At 49.4% G+C, this 22,690-nt stretch overlaps 2 protein-coding genes across 5 annotated transcripts in view; both read left to right on the forward strand.

The window, feature by feature from the left end:
- Positions 1 to 13,830: 13,830 nt before the first annotated feature.
- The window catches only part of otud7b (OTU deubiquitinase 7B), a 79,577-nt gene continuing 70,717 nt past the window's right edge, over positions 13,831 to 22,690 (forward strand). The window contains exons 1-4 of one of the 4 annotated variants that reach the window (XM_078534124.1): positions 13,831 to 14,049; positions 16,279 to 16,449; positions 16,968 to 17,183; positions 18,972 to 19,073. In XM_078534124.1, coding sequence (XP_078390250.1) covers positions 13,965 to 14,049; positions 16,279 to 16,449; positions 16,968 to 17,183; positions 18,972 to 19,073 — 574 coding nt within the window. In that variant the 5' untranslated portion in view covers positions 13,831 to 13,964. The remainder of the gene's footprint in view (positions 14,050 to 16,278; positions 16,450 to 16,967; positions 17,184 to 18,971; positions 19,074 to 22,690) is intronic. The other 3 variants (XM_078534125.1, XM_078534126.1, XM_078534127.1) reach the window with 3 other exon arrangements.
- LOC144672282 (uncharacterized) lies at positions 19,915 to 22,642 on the forward strand. The gene has a single exon (XM_078534128.1). It carries the CDS (start codon positions 21,388 to 21,390, stop codon positions 22,207 to 22,209), a length of 822 nt encoding a protein of 273 aa, XP_078390254.1. The 5' UTR covers positions 19,915 to 21,387; the 3' UTR covers positions 22,210 to 22,642.

The raw sequence follows: 22,690 nt of genomic DNA on the forward strand, positions 1-22,690 counted from the left end.
CTGATGTGGTTTAACTTTGAGCTGTGCTGGACATCCTGTCCTTCCTTGCAGGTCCCTGAGCTGTTGCAATTTCTACTCCCTGTGAAATATGTTCACAAGCTGTCTCAGTCTTCACCCAGGCTATCCCCAACTCACTGCTCAGTATTTTGAAGCTGCTGCTTTGGGAAGTGTGGTTAGTGGGAAGTGTACACACTAACACTGGGAATACTTGTCTAACAGTTTTCAGTGGGTTCTGGTGTCATAGTGTAAAGCAGCTGCCTGTGCTGAATGAAGGAATCTGGTCAGGCTGGGGCATGTTTGGTGTGACTGCAACTCCCTCCATGTCAGAGCAGCAAGCTATACCTTCCCTCCTGCTTACGGCCGGGTAGTCGTGTTCTCTGGAGAGCTTGAACCATGGCTAATTCTCCCACCATCACTCTGTCACCTAGGGTCTATTGAGTTCCTCTCCTTCCTGGAAGAAGGTGTGTGTGTGTGTCTCTCTCTCTCTTTCTTCCCCTCCCGCCGTCTCTCTCTCTCCCCCTCCTGCTGTTTGTGTGTGTCTCTCTCTCCCCCCCGCCACGCCGTCTCTCTCTCTCCCCCTCCCGCTATCTCTCTCTCTACCCACTCCCGCCACCTGTCTGTCTCTCTCTCCCATTCATGCCACAGAAGTGCCAGGCACTGACCATCTCCAACACGAGAGAATCTAACCATTGTCCCTTGATGTTCAATGGCATTACCATTGCTGAATCCCCCACCATCAACATCCTGAGGGGGTTGCCATTTTCCAGAGACTGAACTGGACTAGCCATATAAATACTGTGGCTACAAGAGCAGGTCAGAGGCTAGGAATCCTGCAACGAGTAACTCACCTGCTGTCTCCCCAAAGCTTGTCCGTCAACTACAAGGCACAAGTCAGGAGTGTAATGGAATACTCCCCACTTGTCTGGATGAGTGCAGCTTCTACAACACTCTAGAAGCACCGTTCAGGACAAAGCAGCCCCGCTTGATTGGTACCCCATCCACAAACATTCACTCCCTCCACCACCGATGCACAGTAGCAGCAGTGTGCGTACCATCTACAAGATGCACTGCAGGAATTCACCAAGGCTCCTGAGACAGCACCTTCCAAACCCACGACCGCTACCATCTAGAAGGACAAGGGCAGCAGATAGATAGGAACATCAGCACCTGGGAGTTCCCCTCTAAGTCATTCACCATCCTGACTTGGAAATATATCGGCCGTTCCTTCACTGACGCTGGGTCAAAATCCTGGAACTCTCTTCCTAACAGCACTGTGGGTGTACTTACACCACAGGGACTGCAGCGGTTCAAGAAGGCAGCTCACCACCACCTTCTCAGGGGCAATTAGGGATGGGCAATAAATGCTGGCCCAGCCAGCGAAGCCCACATCCCGTGAATGAATTAAAAAATTTTTCAGCCCATCGTATCTGCACCAGCTCACTGAATGAGTAATTCCCTTAGTGCCATTCCCACCTTCTCCCTGTAACCCTGCACATTCCCAGATAACACTCTAATTCCCTTTTGAATGCTTCGATTGAACCTGCCTTCACCACACTCTCAGACAGTGCATTCCACACCCTAACCATTCACTGTGTGAAGAAGTTTTTCCTCATATCATGTTTGCTGCTTTTACCAATTATTTAAACCTGTGCCCTTTCGTTCTCGATCCTTTCACCAATGGGAGCAGTTGCCCCCTATCTACTCTGTCCTGACCCCTCTTGATTTTGTACACCCCTATCAACTCTCCTCTCAGCCTTCTCTTCTCCGAGGAAAACAGTCCTAACTTCTCCAATCTATCTTCATAACTGAAGCTCCTCATCCCTGGAACCATTCTTGTGAATCTTTTCTGCATCTTCTCCAATGCCTTCACATCTTTCCTAAAGTGCGGTGCCCAGAACTTGATGCAATACTTCAGCTGAGGCTGAACTAGTGTCCTATACACGTTCAACTTAGCCTTCTTGCTCTTGTACTCTATGTCCTTATTAATAAAGCTCAGGATACTCTGTGCTTTCAAACTGTCCTGTCACCTTCAATGATTTATGCACATGGACACCCAGGTCCCACTGCTCCTGCAGCCCCTTTCAAATTGGACCCTTTATTTTATATTGTCTCTCCATGTTCTTCCTACCAATATTTCTCCACATTGAGCTTCATCTGCCACCTGTCTGCCCATACCACCAACTTGTCCCTGTCCTTTTGAAGTTCAACACTGTCCTCCCCGCAGTTCACAATGCTTCCAAGTTTTGTATCATCCACAAATGTTGAAATTGTGCCCTGGACACCGAGGTCTAGATCATTAACATCTCTCAGAAGAACAAGGGTCTCAACGCGGATCCCTGGGGAACTCCTGAGTCGAAAGAGGACTGAAAAATGACATGCTGGAAAGATGCTGATTGGGATCCTAGTCACTGGTGTAGATGAATGTGTCCAGCCACACACCACCTAAAGGCTGTGTCTTCAATGTAGCTGCTGCCCATCAGTGAGAGTGCGGAGTTGCTCAGTCTGTTCTAGGGTGTCTTTGCCCTGAAGCTCTGTGTTTGTAGCCATGTAGTGAAGGTGTGCTACAATACAGCTGCATGTCACCTAGCCACTTCATCTTCATCCATTTGTCAGCTATTTGAATTTGAGCATCATCACTGCAGAAATGGATACCCGTGACCTGTTTCATAATGGCAGTCACTGCAGTATTGACCCCTATACGCATTCTATTGATACCAGTTAACTCAGCTTGGATTAGAGATATTAAGCAGAAAGCTCTGCATCTATAGTTCAGTACTCCCAAGAGCACCCTGTGTACTCCGTACTCCAAGGGGGAGAGAGAGACCCAGACCCAGAGCTCTTTCTGACTGCGGCTGAGTACTCCGAGAGGGATAGACCCAGACCCAGGGCTCCCTGCTTACTGTGGCTCAGTACTCTCTCGAGAGGGAGAGAGAGAGAGGACAAACAGCCTGGGAACCTTTGGATTCAGGTTTGGTAGTGAGCATCCTGCAGCTTGTATTCAATGCTGTTTAATTCTCTGTTTGTGACCAGTTATAAAGAGTAAATGATGTAGAAATGAGAAGGGCGTCAGTCTTTCAGTGCTCTCCTCAGACTTGCCCTGCGTGTGAAAGCCACAATCTGAAGTTAAACATTCAGTGTCAGTCATGGTTCAAAGAGTTGAGACTCTCACTTACTGAGAACGCAGATTACAGGGCAGACCAGGCCAGTGGAAAACACATTGAGCTGTTTTTCCTTCAACACCATTCACAACTCCTCACTCAACAAGCTCAAGTTTGCACATTCTGGCATGTTTTTGTTTGTGTGAGTTATACTGTAATATTTCCCTGTGGTGTGTAGCTCAGCACAAGATCTGTGTAAATTGGTTCAGATCAGAGACTGCATCCTGCTTTCTGAACACATTATACAGACTCCAGCCCGTCAAAACACTCCATGCAAAAGCAACATTCTGTTTAGACAGTTGGTGCACATATCTCCCTGTTTAATATAACATAAGGACAGGAGGAGGCCATTCAGCCCCTCGAGCCTATTCCGCCATTCACTGAGGTCATTGCTGATCTATCTATCACCTGATTCCATATTTTTGCCTTTGTCCCAAATCCTTTAACTCCTTTGGTTAACAAAAACCTATCAATCTCAGGTTGAAAATTTACAATTGATCGAGCAGCAATTGCCGTTTGTGAAAGAGATCCACCCTTTGTGTGAAGAAGTATTTCCTGATTTCACTCCTGAAGGATCTGGGTCTCTTTTTTACACTTCTCCCCCCACCGCTCCCCCTAGACCGTCCCCCCAATCAGCAGAAATAGCCCCACTCTATCTACCTTATCTGTTCCCCCTAATATTTTGAAAACCTTGATCAAATCATCCCTTAACCGTCTCAGTTCCAGGGAATACAACCCTAGTTTGTGTAATCTCATCTGGTAATTTAACCCTTGGAGTCCAGATGACATTCTGTTAAATCTACCCTTCATCGGTGTTGCCAGTTTTAATATATCGCAATATTCTGTGGTGCTCCAAGAGAATTCCCACTCCCAGTGACTAGACCTGTAAACCAAAGATTCTGGGATTCTCGTGGTTAGAGCAGCTGAGGTGTTTAAGATGATTTAAAGAGTTTTTAAAAATTCATTCATGGGACCTGGGTGTCGCTGGCTGGGCCAGCATTTATTCCCCATCCCTAATTGCCCCTTGAGTAGATGGTGGTGGTGGTGGTGGTGGTGGTGAGCTGCCTTCTTGAACTGCTGCAGTCCCTGTGGTGTAGGTGCGCCCACAGTGCTGATAGGAAGTTGATAGGGTAGATAAGAGAGAAACTATTCCCTTGGCTTGGGGGAGTCCAGAACAAAGGGGCATCATCTTCAGATTAGGGCCGGGCTGATGCCGGAGCTGCTTCAGCCTCGGGCAGTGAAAATCTGGGACACTCTCCCCACAAAGCTGGCTGTTAGATCACCCACAATCAAATGGAATGGCAGAATAGGCTCAAGCTGCTGAAGGGCATCTGTTCATGTCTCCCTGAGGATCGGATCAGGTTGCACTGTGCTGCATTCCATGGTTCAATATGCTGTCAATGTTCACTGTCTGGACTGAAGAGAGGCCTTTTTGGGAAAGTTTCTAGTGCTGTAAGCTTTTGCCAGTGAATAGGAATGGGTGTCCAGACAGGAGGAGGAGACTGGGTTAGTATCTGTCCCTCACTGTCGGCTGTTTGGTATTGTGAAGGTGCCTGGGGAACATTAACTATTTAACAAGCAACACAAGACGGAGATGAATGAAAGGATCAAGGGAAAACTACTGGGACTAGAAACCTGTAAGGGTAGTAATAAAAATACGCAGGATACTGGGGACACAATGCCTTCAGGATCTAGCCCAGGAATGATGGCTGCCTCCCATGCTACGCACTCACTCATTGAGGGTGATCTGCTGGCGACCGGGCAGCTTACGGTCTGGTGGTGAAGGGGTGGGTACGGGCGGTGCCACAAACACGGGGATATGAGTGTATATGTACATAAATCATTGAAGGTGGCAGGACAGTTTGAGAGGACGGTTTAGAAAGCATACAGTGTCTTGGGCTCTATCACTGGGGTGTAGAGTACAAAAGCAAGGAAGATGTTTTAAACCTGTTGTCATGTCCAGTGAAGGCATGTCATATTATGAACTTTCAGTCAATACTTTTTAAAAATTGGACGCAAACAAGCCGTTAAGATGGCTGCCATAAATCATGTGACTTTTGGCATTTGGACTACAGACAATATCAAGTGAATACTTATTTAAATATGGATATAGGTGAGGGTATCTCACAACCATCTGTGGAATTCACACATCTCATTGTTTAAGGATGGGCCAACACATAAAGACTATGGAGTTTCCAGACTGCCTGTCTCCATGTTTCATACTGGACAAAAGGGAAGTTTGAAACTCAGTGGCCACTGTCAACTTCCAATTTGTCATGATGGCCTCCCCCATCCAAACTAGACTGGGTGGGTCTCAGAAGGTTAAGCTAGCAGACATGTGGTTGAACATTTCAGGGACTGCACCCTCACCACCCAGGACCCAGCAGATCATCTAAACCATCAGTCATCAGCCAGTCTGAGAACCAGACTCTGAAACTAGCTGCAAATCATTAGACAGATAAAGGACTCAACCTGTTTTAGTTTCAAAGTTCACCTAAGAAGCAACCACTTAGATGTTCAACTACAAGAAACCTCACAACCTGCTGTGAACCCTTCACTTTATAAGACCCTCACTTCAACTTTCAGTCATCAAAACTATTCAAGAAACCACAAGCCTGCCACGTGGGAGAGCAGAAATTGTAAATCAGTGACTGAATTAATTGTAATCTGTAAAAGTAATTTATCTTTATCTGTATCCAAACTGAGAGAGAGAGACTGAATGTGCATCATAAAGTCATCGAGGTCACAGCACAGAAAAAGGCCCTTTGGCCCATCAAGTCTGTGCTGGTCAAACAAGTACCTAACTATTCTAATCCCATTTACCAGCACTAGGCCCATAGCCTTGTATGCCATGGCATCACATGTGCACATCCAAATACTTCTTAAATGTTATGAGGGTTTCTGCCTCTACCACCCTTTCAGGCAGAGAGTTCCAGATTCCCACCACCCTCTGGGTGAAAAAATTCTTCCTCACATCCCCCCTAAACCTCCTGCCCCATACCTTAAATCTATGCTCCCTGGTTATTGATCCCTCCACCAAGGGGAAAAGTTCCTTCCTGTCTACCCTATCTATGCCCCTCATAATTTTATACACCTCAATCATGTCCCCCCCTCAATCTTCTCTGCTCCAGGGAAAATAACCCCAGTCTATCCAATCTCTCCTCATAACTCAAACTCTCCAACCCAGGCAACATCCTGGTAAATCTCCTCTGCACTCTGTCTAGTGCAATCACATCCTTCCTATAATGCGGATTCCAGAACTGCACGCAATACTCTAGCTGTGGCCTAACCAGCGTTTTATACAGTTCCAGCATAACCTCCCTGCTCTTATATTCTATGCTTCGGCTAATAAAGGCAAGTATCCCATATGCCTTCTTAACCACCTTATCTACCTGTCCCGCTACCTTAAGGGACCAGTGGACATGCACATCAAGGTCCCTCTGATCCTCGGTACTTCCCAGCGTTCTACCATTCATCGTGCCTGGTTTGTCCTGCCCAAGTGCATCACCTCACACTTATCTGGATTAAATTCCATTTGCCACTGATCAGCCCGCCTATACCCTCTTGTAATCTAAGGCTATCCTCCTCACTATTTACCACCCCACCAATTTTCATGTCATCCGTGAACTTACTGATCAACCCTCCTACATTCAAGTCTAAATCGTTTATATATACCACAAACAGCAAGGGGCCCAACACTGATTCCTGTGGATACAGTCACAAAAACACTCCTCGAACATCAGCCTCTACTTCCTGCCACTCAGCCAATTCTGGATCCAATTTGCCAAATTGCCTTGGATCCCATGGGCTCTCACTTTCGTTATCAGTCTCCCATGTGGGACCTTATCAAAAGCCTTCCTGAAGTCCAAGCAGATTACATCAAATGCACTGCCCTCATCTACAGACCTGGTCAACTCTTCGAGAAATTCAATCAAATTGGTCAGATGTGACCTCCCCTTAACAAAACCATGCTTACTGTCCTTGATTAATCCCTGCCTCTCCAAGTGTAGATTAATTCTGTCCCTCAATTGCTTCCAATAGTTTCCCCACCACTGAGGTTAGACTGACTGGCCTGTAGTTCCCTGGTTTATCCCTCCTCCCTTCTTGAATAACGGTACCACATTGGCTGTCCTCCAGTCCTCTGGCACCTCTCCTGTGGCCAGAGAGGTATTGGAAATTATTGCCAGCGCCCCTGCTATCTCCTCACTTGCCTCACTCAACAGCTTGGGATACATTTCATCCGGACCTGGAGATTTATCTACTTTTCAGCCTGCCAGACCACTTAGAACCTTCTCCCTTTCTATGCTAATTTCTTTAATTATATCACAGTCCATCTGCCTGATCTCCATAACCACGTCGTCCCTCTCACTTGTGAACCTCTCACCAACACAAAGTATTTATTTAGAAACCTACCTATGTCTTCCGGCTCCACACACAAATTACCACTGTGGTCCTTAATGGGCTCTACTCTTTCCCTAGTTATCCTCTTACTCTTAGTGTACTTGTAAAATAACTTTGGATTTTCCTTTATTTTACCTGGCAATGTTTCTTCATGCCCTCTTTTTGCTCTCCTAATTTCCTTTTTAAGTTTCCCCCTACGCATTCTATACTCCTCTAGGGCTTCTGCTGTTTTGAGCCCTCGGCATCTGCTATAAGCTTCCCTTTTTCTCCTTATCCAATCCTGTATATCCCTTGACATCCAGGGTTCCCTGGATTTGTTAATCCCACCCTTTATCTTTACTGGAATATGTTGGCCCTGTACTCTCCCTATTTCCTCCCTGAAGGAGTCCCACTGCTCTGACGCAGATTTACCTAAAAGTAGCTGCTCCTAGTCCACTCTGGCCAAATCATATCTGATCTTATTAAAATCAGCCTTCCCCCAATTTAGAACTCTGATTTCTGGCCCATCCTTGTCCTTTTCCATAACAACCTTGAATCTAACGGAGTTATGATCACTATCTGCAAAACACTCCCCCACTGATACCTCTACCACTTGCCTGGCTTCATTCCCTAAAATTAAATCCAGGACCGCCCCCCCCCCTTGTAGGGCCTTCTACGTACTGGCTTAAAAAGATCTCTTGGATGCACTTTAAGAATTCCGCTCCCTTTAAACCTATCACACTGTGACTAACCCAGTTAATGTTGGGGAAGCTGATATCCCCCACTATTACCACCCTATTATTTTTACACTTCTCTGAAATTTGCCTACATATCTGCTCTATTTCTCTCTGACTGTTTGGGGGCCTATAGTACACTCCCAGCAATGTGATTGCTCCTTTTTAGTTTTTCAGTTCTACCCATATGCCTTCATTTGAGGAGCCTTTTAAGATGTCATCCCGCCTTACTGCTGTAATTGATTCCTTGATCAATATTGTGATACCCCCTCTTTTACCTCCTTCCCTGTCTCGCCTGAAGACCTTATATCCTGGAATATTGAGCTGCCAATCCTGCCCCTCTCTCAACCATGTCTCTGTGACAGCAATGACATCATACTCCCATGTGTTAATTTGTGCCCTCAACTCATCTGCCTTATTCGTCAGACTCCTTGTATTAAAATAAATACCATCCAACCTTGCCAAACTCCCTTGTGCCTAAACTGGCCTATAGTTTCTATGCCTTCCAGACTCACTTGCTCTCTCTTCTAATTTTGGCTGTGCATCTCCCCCTGCTGAGCCTCCTCTCAGGATCCCATCCCCTTGACAAGTTAGCTTAAACCCTCTCCAACAGCACTAGCAAACCACCCGGCAAGGATATTGGTCCCATTCCGGTTCAGGTACAACCTGTCTGCCTTGTACAGGTCCCACCGCCCTCAGAAACAGTCCCAATGTCCCAGAAATCTAAAGCCCTCCCTCCTGCACCATCTCTCCAGCCACGCATTCATCTGGACTAACCTCCTGTTTCTATACTCACTAGCGCGTGGCACCGGAAGTAATCCAGAGATTACTACCTTTTGAGGTCTGTTTTTTAATCTGCTTCCTAGCTTCCTAAATTCTGCTTGCAGGACCTCATCCCTCTTTCTACCTATGTTGTTGGTACCAATGTGTACCACAATCTCTGTCTGTTTGCCCTCATCCTTTAGAATGCCCTGCAGCCGTTCAGTGTCATCCTTGACCCTAACACCAGGGTGGCAACATACCATCCTGGAGCCACGTCTACGGCCGCAGAAATGCCTGTCTGTTCCCCTTACTATCGAGTCTCTGACCACTATTGCTCTTCCCCCCCCCCCCCCCCTCCCCACCCTGTGCAGCTGAGCCACTCGCAGTGCCAAGAGCGTGGCTGCACTCCCCAGAGGAACTGTCACTCTCACCATTTTCCAACACAGAGAAACGGTTCTCGAGCGAGATGCACCCTGGGGCTTTCCTGACTACCTGCCTGACACCTTTATTCTGACTGATGGTCACCCATTCCCTCTCAGTCTGCACTTCCGTAAGCTGTGGGGTGACCACGTCTAAAAACATGCTATCCACGAAACTCTCAGCCTCACGGATGTACCTCAGTGTCTCCAACTGCTGTGCGAGCTCTAAAGCTCGGAGCTCAAGTAGTTACAGCTGGTGACTCTTCCTGCATACGTGGTCAGTCAGAGCGCAAGGAACATCTAGGACTTCCCACATGTTGCAGGCGGTACATTTGTATATATTCAGGGTAAGTGTATGAGAATAAATTATCTTCTTTATTTTTAAACACACAAAAGCTTACTGCTTAATTATTTAATATGAATACACATTCCAAGAGTACGGAATGACACATTTCTTTGTGTACAAAACAAACTGATCATGGGCAGTAAGAACAGTTACATTCTGTCCGTGACACTGTATAAAACACTGGTTCGGGCTCAGCTAGAGTATTGTGTCCAGTTCTGGGCACCACACTTTGGGAAGGATGTGAAGGCATTGGAGAGAGTGTAGAAAAGATTCATGAGGACGGTTCCAGGGAAGAGGAAGTTCAGTTATGAAAATAGATTGGTGAAGTTCGGACTGTTTTCCTTGAAGAGAAGGCTGAGGGGAGGTTTGATAGAGGTGTACAAAATCATGAGGGGTCAGGACAGAGGAGACAGGGAGGGAACTGATTCCCATTGATGGAAGGGTCGTGAACCAGAGGGCACAGGTTTAAGATCATTGGTAAAAGAGGCAAAAGTGACATGAGAAATGTTTTCACACTGTGAGTGGTTTGGATCTGAGAGGGTGGTGGAGGCTGGGTCAATTGGAGCATTCAACAGGGGATTTGATCATGTTAAAAAGGAAATATTATCAGGGCCACAGGGAGAAGGCTGTGCATTTCCCCTTCAGAGAGTGAACGCAGAGACAGGCCGAATGGCTTCCTCCTGTCCTGTAACCATTCTATGATTCTGCGTGGAGAGGGAGACCGGCTGTAAATGGCTGAGGCTGGGATGTCTTTGCCGAACTCTCCTCATTGCTGATGTCTTGTTGGATTGTTTTGAAGGCTGCTTTAGCCAGACAGGCATTGGGATTGGCAGCACGACAGTGATGTGAATGGTGCAGCTGAGCCACCAGTGGGGAGAAGCTGCTTGAATCCATTGTCTTTGACAGAGGCTGGTGGTTAGGGCTGAATCAGCTGCCAGCAGAGGTCACATTTGCTCCGTGCGAGTGTCCACTTAAAGGAGCCATATCATTGTTACTGACTGATCTCCGACCCGACCTTCTGAAACCCTCCATTCACCTGGCTGGAGCGGGAAGGGAGAAAGAAATTGGCAGTAACTGCAGCCAGCTGACTGATCGTGTGTGTGTATTTGTGTGTGTGTGTGTGTGTGTGTATTTGTGTGTGTATTTGTGTGCGGGGGACACTGGTGTGCGTGTGTATATCCGTGTTTGGGGGGGGTGTGTGTATGTGTACACATGGGTGGGGGGATGGTGTGTGTGTGTGTATATCCGTGTTTTGGGGGGGGGGTGTGTGCGTGTGTGTATATCTGTTTGGGGGCGGGGGGTGTGTGTATATCCGTGTTTGGGGGGGGGTGTGTGTGTGTGTGTATATCCGTGTTTGGGGGGGGAGGGTGTGCGCGTGTATATCCGTGTTAGGGGGAGAGTGTGTGTGTGTGTATATCCGTGTTTGGGGGGGGGGGGTGTGCGTGTGTGTATATCTGTTTGGGGGGGGGGTGTGCGTGTGTGTATATCTGTTTGGGGGCGGGGGATGTGTGTATATCTGTTTGGGGTTGGGTGGGGGTGTGTGTGTGTATATCCGTGTTGAGGAGAGGGTGTGTGTGTGTACACATGGGGGGTGGGGGGGGTGATGGTGAGTGTGTTGGTGTTGGGGTGTGGGGAGCACGTGTGTGTATGTACAGGTGGGGAGCGGGAGCCCCGAGTCTGAGTGCCATTGAGTGGTCTCCGTTACCTTGAGAATGGGGGATGTGGGCTCGGTCTGTATCACTGGGTATTTGTGGCAATGTCTTTGTGGAAGAGGATGACATGTGCTGCTTGTTTTGTAACAGGGAGCGATGTGAGGTGAGTCCTGGAAGGAGCTGTGATGATGTTCCCCTGGTGTTCTGTGGAGACCAGTCACTGACGGACCCTGTGGACAGATTGCTCCCTTTCTCATGGCAGGTAAGCTGTGCTTCCCATTCCCACTGGCAGGGCGCTGGAGGGTCTGCTGGCAGGGCGCTGGAGGGTCTGCTGGCAGGGCGCTGGAGGGTCTGCTGGCAGGGCGCTGGAGGGTCTGCTGGGAGGGCGCTGGCAGCTGGAGCCTGGCAGAGAGAGAGGGGGGGAACAGCTGGAGCCTGGCAGAGAGAGAGGGGGGGAACAGCTGGAGCCTGGCGGAGAGAGGGGTGGGGGGGGAACAGCTGGAGCCTGGCGGAGAGATGGAGGGGGGCAGCTGGAGCCTGGCGGAGAGAGAGGGGGGGGACAGCTGGAGCCTGGTGGAGAGACGGGGGTGGGGGCAGCTGGAGCCTGGCGGAGAGACCGGGTAAGGGGGGGGGGGGGGGGGGGGGGGGCAGCTGGAGCCTGGCGGAGAGACCGGGTGGGGGGGGGGGGGGTGGAGCTGGGGGGTGGAGCTGGAGCCTGGCGGAGAGACCGGGTTTTGGCGGGGGGGGGGTGCAGCTGGAGCCTGGCGGAGAGAGAGGGGGGGGGCAGCTGGAGCCTGGCGGAGAGATGGGTGGGCGGGGGGGGGGCAGCTGGAGCCTGGCGGAGAGAGAGGGGGGGGGGGCAGCCGGAGCCTGGCGGAGAGAGAGTGGGGGGGACAGCCGGAGCCTGGCGGAGAGAGAGTGGGGGGGACAGCCGGAGCCTGGCGGAGAGAGGGGGGTGCAGCCGGAGCCTGGCGGAGAGAGTGGGGGGGGGCAGCTGGAGCCTCATTCTGCATGTGCAGTTATTCAGCTACAGAGGGCATGACCCTTTGCAGCAGTGCTTGCTGGATAGGAAGGAAGAGCCCTGTTTGGTTGAAACTCTGAGCAGACGAGAGATTGAGTGTAACTGTTATCTCCTCGGGAACAGTGCAGCTTGGACCATGGACTGTGCACTTGGATGTTCCTGTGTTGAATTGAAGGGAACAACCCAACTCTCCTGGTTTCTCCTTCCTCACCGTTCTGAACGCTGAACAGCTTTTTTATTATTCATTCACGGGATGTGGGCTTCGCTGGCTGGGCCAGCTTTTATTGACCATCCCTCATCGCCCTTGAGAAGGTGGTGGGTGAGCTGCCTTCTTGAGCCGCTGCAGTCCCTGTGGTGTAGGTACACCCACAGTGCTGTTAGGGAGGGAGTTCCAGGATTTTGACCCGGCGACAGTGAAGGAACGGCCGATATATTTCCAAGTCAGGATGGTGAGTGACTTGGAGGGGATCTTGCAGGTGGTGGTGTTCCCCATGTGTCTGCTGCCCTTGTCCTTCTAGATGGTAGTGATTGTGGGTTTGGAAGGTGCTGTCGAAGGAGCCTTGGTGAATTCCTGCAGTGCATCTTGTAGATGGTACACACACTGCTGCTACTGTGCGTCGGTGGTGGAGGGAGTGAATGTTTGTGGATGGAGTACCGATCAAGCGGGGCTGCTTTGTCCTGAATGTTGTGGGAGCTGCACTCACCCAGGCAAGTGGAGAGTATTCCATCACACTCTTGACTTGTGCCTTGTAGATGGTGGACAGGCTTTGGGGAGTCAGGAGGTGAGTTACTCGCTGCAGGATTCCCAGCCTCTGACCTGCTCTTGAAGCCACAGTAATTATATGGCTAGACCAGTTCAGTTTCTGGTCATGGTAAACCCCAGGATGTTGATAGTGGGGGATTCAGTGGTGGTAATGCCATTGAACATCAAGGGGCGATGGTCGGGTTCTCTCTTGTTGGAGATGGTCATTGCCTGCTTGTGTGGCGTGAACGTTACTTGCCACTTGTCAGCCCAAGCCTGGATATTGTCCAGGTCTTGCTGCATTTAGACATGGACTGCTTCAGGTCCTGCAGGTCATCCTGGCTGTGTCCTGTGACAAGGTTCAAAACGCAGGCCCCTGTCAGAGTAAAGCAGGACAAGCTTCAGAGTCAATTGAAAGTAGGTGATGGTCTTTGAACCTGTGTTTACGAGCTGGAACTTTCCCCAGTCAGGGGTTTTGTTCTCCTGGACCGGGAAGATTGGAAACCGGTGATAGTTTTGAGCGATAATTTAACAGGAAAAGGGTTCTTCAGCCAGTGTTTCCCGCTGCCTGATTCAGTAAATCAGCATCCTGGGCTCCCTGTTAACTGCAGCTTTGCTGTCTGGTTTGCAGTGATCTGAAGCAGAGAAGATCCCATGGCTGCTCCTCGTGTATCCAGTGTCGGTGCAGCATTGACCTGTGACCTCTCCGCATGTCCAGCTTCCCGATGAGCACAGCGACTTCATGATCACATGACTGTCGACATGGATACCGTCCTGTCAGACTTTGTACGCTCGACAGGCGCGGAACCTGGACTGGCCCGGGATCTACTCGAAGGTGAGAATTCCCAGCCTTGGGAATGGCAAATAGGACTATTCAATTGCAGAGGCAGATGCCATTCACCCCAATGTATCTGTCTAAGGGTTTACGAGATTATTCCCAACCTGGTTGCCCAGTATCCATCCCAAACGAATCCCACTGCCCCGTCCCCGTGACCCGCGCTCTCCCCATGTCCCTGTATCAATCCCAAACGAATCCCACTGCCCCATCCCAGTGACCCGCGCTCTCTACATATCCCTGTATCAATCCCAAACTAATCCCACTGCCCCGCTCTCTCCCCATAGCCCTGTATCAATCCCCAAACTAATCCCACTGCCCTACTCTCGCCCCATGGTCCTGTATCCAACCCCAAACTAATCCCACTGACCCGCTCTCTCCCCATAGCCCTGTATCAATCCCAAACTAATCCCACTGCCCCGCTCTCTCCCCATAGCCCTGTATCAATCCCTAACTAATCTCACTGCCCCCGCACTCTCCACATATCCCAGTATCAATCCTAAAGTAATCCCACTGTCCCACTCTCTCCCCATGGTCCTGTATCCAACCCCAAACTAATCCCACTGCTCCACTCTCTCCCCATAGCCCTGTATCGATCCCCAAACTAGTCCCACTGCCCCACTCTCTCCCCATAGCCCTGTATCAATCCCAAACTAATCCCACTGCCCCGCGCTCTCCCCATGGCCCTGTGTCAATCCCCAAACTAATCCCACTGCCCCGCTCTCTCTCCATAGCCCTGTATCAATCCCAAACAAATCCCACTGCCCCGCTCTCTCCCCATAGCCCTGTGTCAATCCCAAACTAATCCCACTGCCCCGCTCTCTCCCCATGTCCCTGTATCAATCCCAAACTAATCCCACTGCCCCGCTCTCTCCCCATATCCCTGCATCAATCCCAAACTATTCCCACTGCCCCATTCTCTCCCCATAGCCCCGTATCAATCCCAAACTAATCCCACTGCCCCGCTCTCTCCCCATAGCCCTGTATCAATCCCAAACTAATCGCACTGCCCCGCTCTCTGCCCATAGCACTCTATCAATCCCAAACTAATCCCACTGCCCTGCTCTCTCCCCATAGCCCTGTATCAATCCGAAACTAATCCCACTGCCCCACTCTATCCCCATAGCCCTGTATCAATCCCAAACGAATTCCACTGCCCCGCTCTCTCCCCATAGCCCTGTATCAATCCCAAACTAATCCCACTGCCCCACTCTCTCCCCATAGCCCTGTATCAATCCCAAACTAATCCCACTGCCCCACTCTCTCCCCATAGCCCTGTATCAATCCCCAAACTAATCCCACTGCCCCGCTCTCTCCCCATATCCCTGCATCAATCCCAAACTAATCCCACTGCCCCCGCTCTCTCCCCATAGCCCTGTATCAATCCCAAACTAATCGCACTGCCCCGCTCTATCCCCATAGCCCCGTATCAATCCCAAACTAATCCCACTGCCCCGCTCTCTCCCCATAGCCCTGTATCAATCCCAAACTAATCGCACTGCCCCGCTCTATCCCCATAGCCCTGTATCAATCCCCAAACTAATCCCACTGCCCCGCTCTATCCCCATAGCCCCGTATCAATCCCAAACTAATCCCACTGCCCCGCTCTCTCCCCATAGCCCTGTATCAATCCCAAACTAATCCCACTGCCCCACTCTCTTCCCATATCCCTGTATCAATCCCCAAACTAATCCCACTGCCCCGCTCTCTCCCCATAGCCCTGTATCAATCCAAAACTAATCCCACTGCCCCGCTCTCTCCCCATAGCCCTGTATCAATCCCAAACTAATCGCACTGCCCCACTCTCTCCCCATAGCCCTGTATCAATCCCAAACTAATCCCACTGCCCCACTCTCTCCCCATAGCCCTGTATCAATCCCCAAACTAATCCCACTGCCCCACTCTCTCCCCATAGCCCTGTATCAATCCCCAAACTAATCCCACTGCCCCACTCTCTCCCCATAGCCCTGTATCAGTCCCCAAACTAATCCCACTGCCCCACTCTCTCCCCATAACCCTTTACCAGTCCCCAAACTAATCCTACTGCCCTGCTCTCTCCCCATAGCCCCGTATCAATCCCAAAAGCTCGCCCTCCCCCCCACCCCTCTGTCCCCGGCGGGTACCGCCCCTCTGTCTGTCCCCAGCGGGCGCTCCCCCTGTGTCCCGGCCCCCACCTCGGTTCCCTGAGCCGTGTGCTGGAAGTGTTGAAAACTCTGGCCCATCTTCCAGGTAAAAACTGGGACATCACAGCGGCACTCAGTGACTTTGAGCAGCTCCGTCAGGTGAATGCTGGGAACTTCCCTTACTCTTTTAATGAAGGACGTGGGGTCAAAGTGCAGGAGAAGGAACCATCGAGACTAGTGCGGTCTGTGCATCCGAGACAGGAAGACCCTGTACAAGGTGGGTGTTTGCTGCGGCGCACAACATCCAGAACATGGGCGCAGTCTCAGGGTAAGAGGTCAATCCCTTTGCACTGAGAAGAGGAGAAAGGTCTTCACACGCGGCTGTGAACTGGAATTCTGTAGCCGGCAGTGCTGTAGCTCCAGCGTAGACTATATTTAAGACCATGGCACTGATTTTTGGTCCCTTAGGGAATTGAGGGATATGGGGAATGGGCGGGAAAGTAGAGTTCAGACAGAGGATTGGCCATGATCTTAATGGATGGCGGAGCAGACGTGAGGGGCCGAGTGGTCTACTGTTCTTATTCCTTATGAGCCTTTGCTGCTGTGTGCAGGGATCAGAAGGGGCAATGATGCCTGGTTGGGGTGGGGGGGAGGTGGAGGTGGAGGCGGAGGTGGGATGGGACAGCCCTGATACCTCTGGGAGCAGGTGGTGGAGGGGGGCGGCGTGAGGAGAGACAGGAATGAAATGATTTTCTTTTCTGGTGCCATTTAACGCCAACGTTTTGCTTTGAGCAGAGAAGCGGCTGACACGGGGAATCTCTCACGCCAGCTCCACCATTGTCTCTCTAGCACGTTCCCACATGTCGAACAATAGCAGCACTGAGCATTCGTTGGAGACCCCCATTTGCACCTTCCAGCTGCCTGACCTGACTGTGTATCGAGAGGATTTCCGAAGCTTCATCGAGAGAGATTTGATTGAACAGTCCATGTTGGTGGCGTTGGAGCAAGCTGGTAAACATCACCGTCTTCAATCAGCAAACGCAGGGGTTTATTCAGTGAGCAACACTGGGGGGTGTGGGGAACGAGCAGGGTACTCAGGGCTGAACAACACTGTTCATGCTCTCACCTCCAGGGCTGTCGCTGTAAATTTGAGTTTGTTCGTGTAATATGTACCGTTCCCTAGTTGCTGGATATGGTCAGCCGCTGTAACACGATGCCTGTGCTGCACCAGTCAGTGTGAATGAGGGACTTTCTCTCAGCGAACTGATCCATCAGCGAGCATCCCAGCATAATCCACTCCAGGAAAACTGCAGAACCAAATCCCAGGAAGCGAAACCCAAGCCAAGTGTTTGTTATCTGAGCCTTAAGATTGAATTGCTGTTTCTGAATTGAGATGTCAGCTCTTGTGTCTGCAGGGTCAGGACCAGCATGAATATGACCTGTACTGGGGAATTCATGTCATGTTCCTGCGTTTGCTACGATGACTGAGGTCACACCGTAAAAATGAATCATTTTAAAGCACACTCAAATCAGGTACTGCAGTTAGATGCAGAGTAAAACTACTACCCTGTCCTCATCAAACACTCCCAGGACAGGTACAGCACGGGGTTAGATACAGAGTAAAGCTCCCTCTACACTGTCCCCATCAAACACACCCAGGGCAGGTACAGCACGGGGTTAGATACAGAGTAAAGCTCCCTCTACACTGTCCCCATCAAACACTCCCAGGGCAGGTACAGCATGGGGTTAAATATAGAGTAAAGCTCCCTCTACACTGTCCCCATCAAACACTCCCAGGGCAGGTACAGCATGGGGTTAAATATAGAGTAAAGTTCCCTCTACACTGTCCCCATCAAACATTGACTAATAATCAAACTCGATAAGCTGTTACTTTGCATGAATAGAAACTCACAATATTTATAGTGCACAGTTTAGATTCTGGGTTACGCCTTTAATTTTTCCCAGTAACCACAGAATAAATATTAAGTTACTGCAATCATGGAATGCCAAAGAGGAGGGCATGTGCACCCGTCGGGTGTGTCCAGCACAATCGACAAAAAGAGAGTAGAGTCACGTCAGGCACAATGTGATACTGAGTATAGAACGTTGGAGACTCTACTCCTCTGAAAGTGCAGCACTCCCTCAGCACTGACCCTCCGACAGCGCGGCGCTCCCTCAGCACTGACCCTCCGACAGCGCGGCGCTCCCTCAGCACTGACCCTCCGACAGCGCTCCCTCAGTACTGACCCTCCGACAGTGCGGCACTCCCTCAGTACTGACCCTCCGACAGTGCGGCACTCCCTCAGTACTGACCCTCCGACAGTGCGGCACTCCCTCAGTACTGACCCTCCGACAGTGCGGCACTCCCTCAGTACTGACCCTCCGACAGTGCGGCGCTCCCTCAGTACTGACCCTCCGACAGTGCGGCGCTCCCTCAGTACTGACCCTCCGACAGTGCGGCACTCCCTCAGCACTGCAATATGATTATTCATCTGGATTTTGTGCCTGAGTCTTTGGAGTTGAGCTTGAACCCTTGAGCTCCTGAGTTGGGAGGGTTCTGGGCACTGAAACACTTCTTTGGTGAAGTCTTTGACTGTCATAGAACTGGAACTGCCCTGTCGAATAAGTTCACTGAGCATGTTCCATGCTGGTGAGAACTCCTCTCCGCTGCAGAGTTCCCTGCTTTTACGGAGAGTGAGCTTTGTCCTAATAACACAGCACGATCACGGGGAGCGGGATGGATGACACTGAGTAACATTGTTTGAATTAAAACATTTTTTTATTTCTTCTTCTTCTCAGGCCGCCTAAATTGGTGGGCAAATGTTGATGCCAGCTGCCAACGCTTGTTACCCCTCGCGACTACTGGTGACGGGAACTGTCTGCTTCATGCTGCTTCTTTAGGTAAGTGTGGTATGCTGATCCAGAAATCTCGATCGGTCTCCAGTCTGTAATATTTACCCCCTCGAACATCTCGATCGGTCTCCAGTCTGTAATATTCACCCCCTCGAACATCTCGATCAGTCTCCAGTCTGTAATATTCACCCCCTCGAACATCTCGATCAGTCTCCAGTCTGTAATATTCACCCCCTCGAACATCTCGATCGGTCTCCAGTCTGTAATATTCACCCCCTCGAACATCTCGATCGGTCTCCAGTCTGTAATATTCACCCCCTCGAACATCTCGATCGGTCTCCAGTCTGTAATATTCACCCCCTCGAACATCTCGATCGGTCTCCAGTCTGTAATATTCACCCCCTCGAACATCTCGATCGGTCTCCAGTCTGTAATATTCACCCCCTCGAACATCTCGATCGGTCTCCAGTCTGTAATATTCACCCCCTCGAACATCTCGATCGGTCTCCAGTCTGTAATATTCACCCCCTCGAACATCTCGATCAGTCTCCAGTCTGTAATATTCACCCTCTCGAACATCTCGATCAGTCTCCAGTCTGTAATATTCACCCTCTCGAACATCTCGATCAGTCTCCAGTCTGTAATATTCACCCTCTCGAACATCTCGATCAGTCTCCAGTCTGTAATATTCACCCCCTCGAACATCTCGATCAGTCTCCAGTCTGTAATATTCACCCTCTCGAACATCTCGATCAGTTTCCAGTCTGTAACATTCACCCTCTCGGACACCTCGATCAGTCTCCAGTGTGTAACCATCACCTTCTCGAGCCCCTTGGTCGGGGGCCAACCTGCAACACAGGACCCTCAGTCGGATGCCAGCCTGCAGGGGGATAGGTGGTAAATGCTGGCCCAGTCAGCGAAGCCCACATCCCGCGAATGAAAAAAAGCCTCAAGCTCCCTCGCATCCCTCAATCACACTGTGTAGTCCATAGCGCACTGAGCTGTGCACACAGTCGGACTGTGCGATGTATTGTGCTGTGATTTGTGTATACAGTCAGACTGTGCACTGAGTTGCGCGCACAGTCAGACTGTGCGATATATTCTGTGATTTGTACAATGTCAGGAAGATATAATTTTTATAATGTTATTGGAATTTATTGTAGAGTAATAGTAGGGCCTGCGCGTGTGTGTACGTGAGTGTGTGTGTTTGTCTTAATTGAATTAAAGGTAGCTTTGATGTATCAGAAGATAAGCTGGGCTTGACATGTTAACTAGTTAACATGGGGGAAGATTTAGAATGGAAGGTGTAAAGGGAACAATTACATTTTTAAATAAACCAGACTAGCTTGAATTCAAAAGAGGGGGTGAAATATTACACCTAGCCAGGAGACGTTAAGATACAGTGTGTTTATTTTCCCCAAAGATTACTGGTAAAATTGGTACTATGATAGATTTTTATTATTAGAGAGGTAAAGTCCAAAGACATAGTGAAACAATGGGAATTAGCATTCAAAGGGGAAAATATGTATAAAGGAGAGAAGGCTGTGTGTAAGGCCAGGCATTCTAAGATCTAAAACAAGTGTGAAAAAGCTTCCATCTTCTACACTGCAAGCTGCCGTCTACAAAGAACTGAAGTTAAGAAAACTCACTTTGAATTGGATTGTTCAGGGTATCATGTTTCTTTGCCTGGGTCTTTTAAAATCTATGTGTCTTCTTGCTGCCTTAACGAAAGTGTAACTGGGAGTTAGATTAACTAGGGGATTTAGAAGTTATCATAGTCGTAATTTGTAGATCTATGTATGTGCTTAAAATCATTTCTTCTATTAATAAAGATTTAATTTAGTTTTGTAAGAAACCTATAAGACTCAGTGGCCTTATTACTAGTGAACTCAAGGCATGCACCTGAAAATTTATACAACTTGTGAAACAGTTGTGGCAGTTGTTTCAAGTTTCCCTTTGAACAGCTCAGCATTGACCATTGGCCGTGCAAATCATAGTTGGGGGCTCTTTGTGGGATATATTTGAGATTCTTTGATTGGTTTGGAGTTGATGAATCTTAAGGTTATGAGTATGAGAAGCATTTTGAATTCAGGACTTGGTGTGAGGGATTTTAAGTGGTGAGGCTGCAATACAGCTTTGGCAGCTGCTAAGACTTGTCTCTGAGTTGAAGTTATAACTTTGGCTGGTTTACTAAAGGTAACTAAAGTTAAGTTAATGGAATGGACGGAGAAGTAACAATTGGGATTACCTGCAGGGGTATGGAAAGCAGACATAATTGAAGGTTATAGCACAGCATTTAAAGTTAGAGGTGATACCTGACACTAGTGAGTCACAGCTGGAGGTAGTGAGACTTCAGTTAGAAATGAGGAAGCTTGAACTTGAACAAGCAAAGGAACTGGAGAAACCTGAGCTAGAGGCAGCAGAAAGAGAAAGGGCAGAGACGGAAAGAGAAAGGGCGGAGACGGAAAGAGAAAGGGCGGAGACGGAAAGAGAAAGGGCGGAGACGGAAAGAGAAAGGGCGGAGACGGAAAGAGAAAGGGCGGAGACGGAAAGAGAAAGGGCGGAGACGGAAAGAGAAAGGGCGGAGACGGAAAGAGAAAGGGCGGAGACGGAAAGAGAAAGGGCGGAGACGGAAAGAGAAAGGGCGGAGACGGAACGAGAAAGGGCGGAGACGGAACGAGAAAGGGCGGAGACGGTAAGAGAAAGGGCGGAGACGGTAAGAGAAAGGGCGGAGACGGAAAGAGAAAGGGCGGAGACGGAAAGAGAAAGGGCGGAGACGGAAAGAGAAAGGGCGGAGACGGAACGAGAAAGGGCGGAGACGGAACGAGAAAGGGCGGAGACGGAACGAGAAGAGGAAAGAGACGGAACGAGAAGAGGAAAGAGACGGAACGAGAAGAGGAAAGAGACGGAACGAGAAGAGGAAAGAGACGGAACGAGAAGAGGAAAGAGACGGAACGAGAAGAGGAAAGAGACGGAACGAGAAGAGGAAAGAGACGGAACGAGAAGAGGAAAGAGACGGAACGAGAAGAGGAAAGAGACGGAACGAGAAGAGGAAAGAGACAAGGCATTTCAAAGGGAGCAAGCAGAAAGACAGGAGAAAGAAAGGAAGCTGGAACTGGAATTCCAGACAGGAGAGAAAGGCAAGGGGAAGAGAGAAGGAACGAGAAAGGGAATACCAGCTTAAAAGGCTGGAAATTAAAATAGAGATCTTAGATTCTGAAGAAAGTTGTGATGATGAGAAAACCTTTCACCTAAAGCCCAGTGGGGTGATGTTTAAATCTGTACAAGCTCTTCCAAAGATTGAGGAAAGAGATGTTGAAGCATTCTTTATTTCATTTGAGAAGACAGCTAAATAGATTAAAATTGCCACAGGAAAACTGGACATTGTTGTTACAATCCAGGCTGGTGGGTAGAGCACATGAGGTTTATACTTCACTCTCAGAAGAAATGTCGGTGAACTGTGATGTGGTAAAAAAGGATATTTTGAGTGCGTATGAGTTGGTTCCTGAGGCAGAACAGGCAGAAGTTTAGGAATATGAGAAAGCAGCCTGGGCAAACTTATACTGAGTTTCAGAGAGTAAAACAAGGTCATTTTGACCAGTGGTTATGGGCATTAAAGATAGAGATGACATAAACAGCTCTTGGGTAATTTTTTTGGTAGAATT

The sequence above is a fragment of the Cetorhinus maximus genome, chromosome 36 (assembly GCF_964194155.1).
Source record: "Cetorhinus maximus chromosome 36, sCetMax3.hap1.1, whole genome shotgun sequence".
NCBI lineage: Eukaryota > Metazoa > Chordata > Chondrichthyes > Lamniformes > Cetorhinidae > Cetorhinus > Cetorhinus maximus.

What these genes read in the sequence shown, in the direction of transcription:
- LOC144672282 (XM_078534128.1), top strand. Translation starts at nt 21,388, where the DNA reads ATGAGGAAGCTTGAACTTGAACAAGCAAAGGAACTGGAGAAACCTGAG.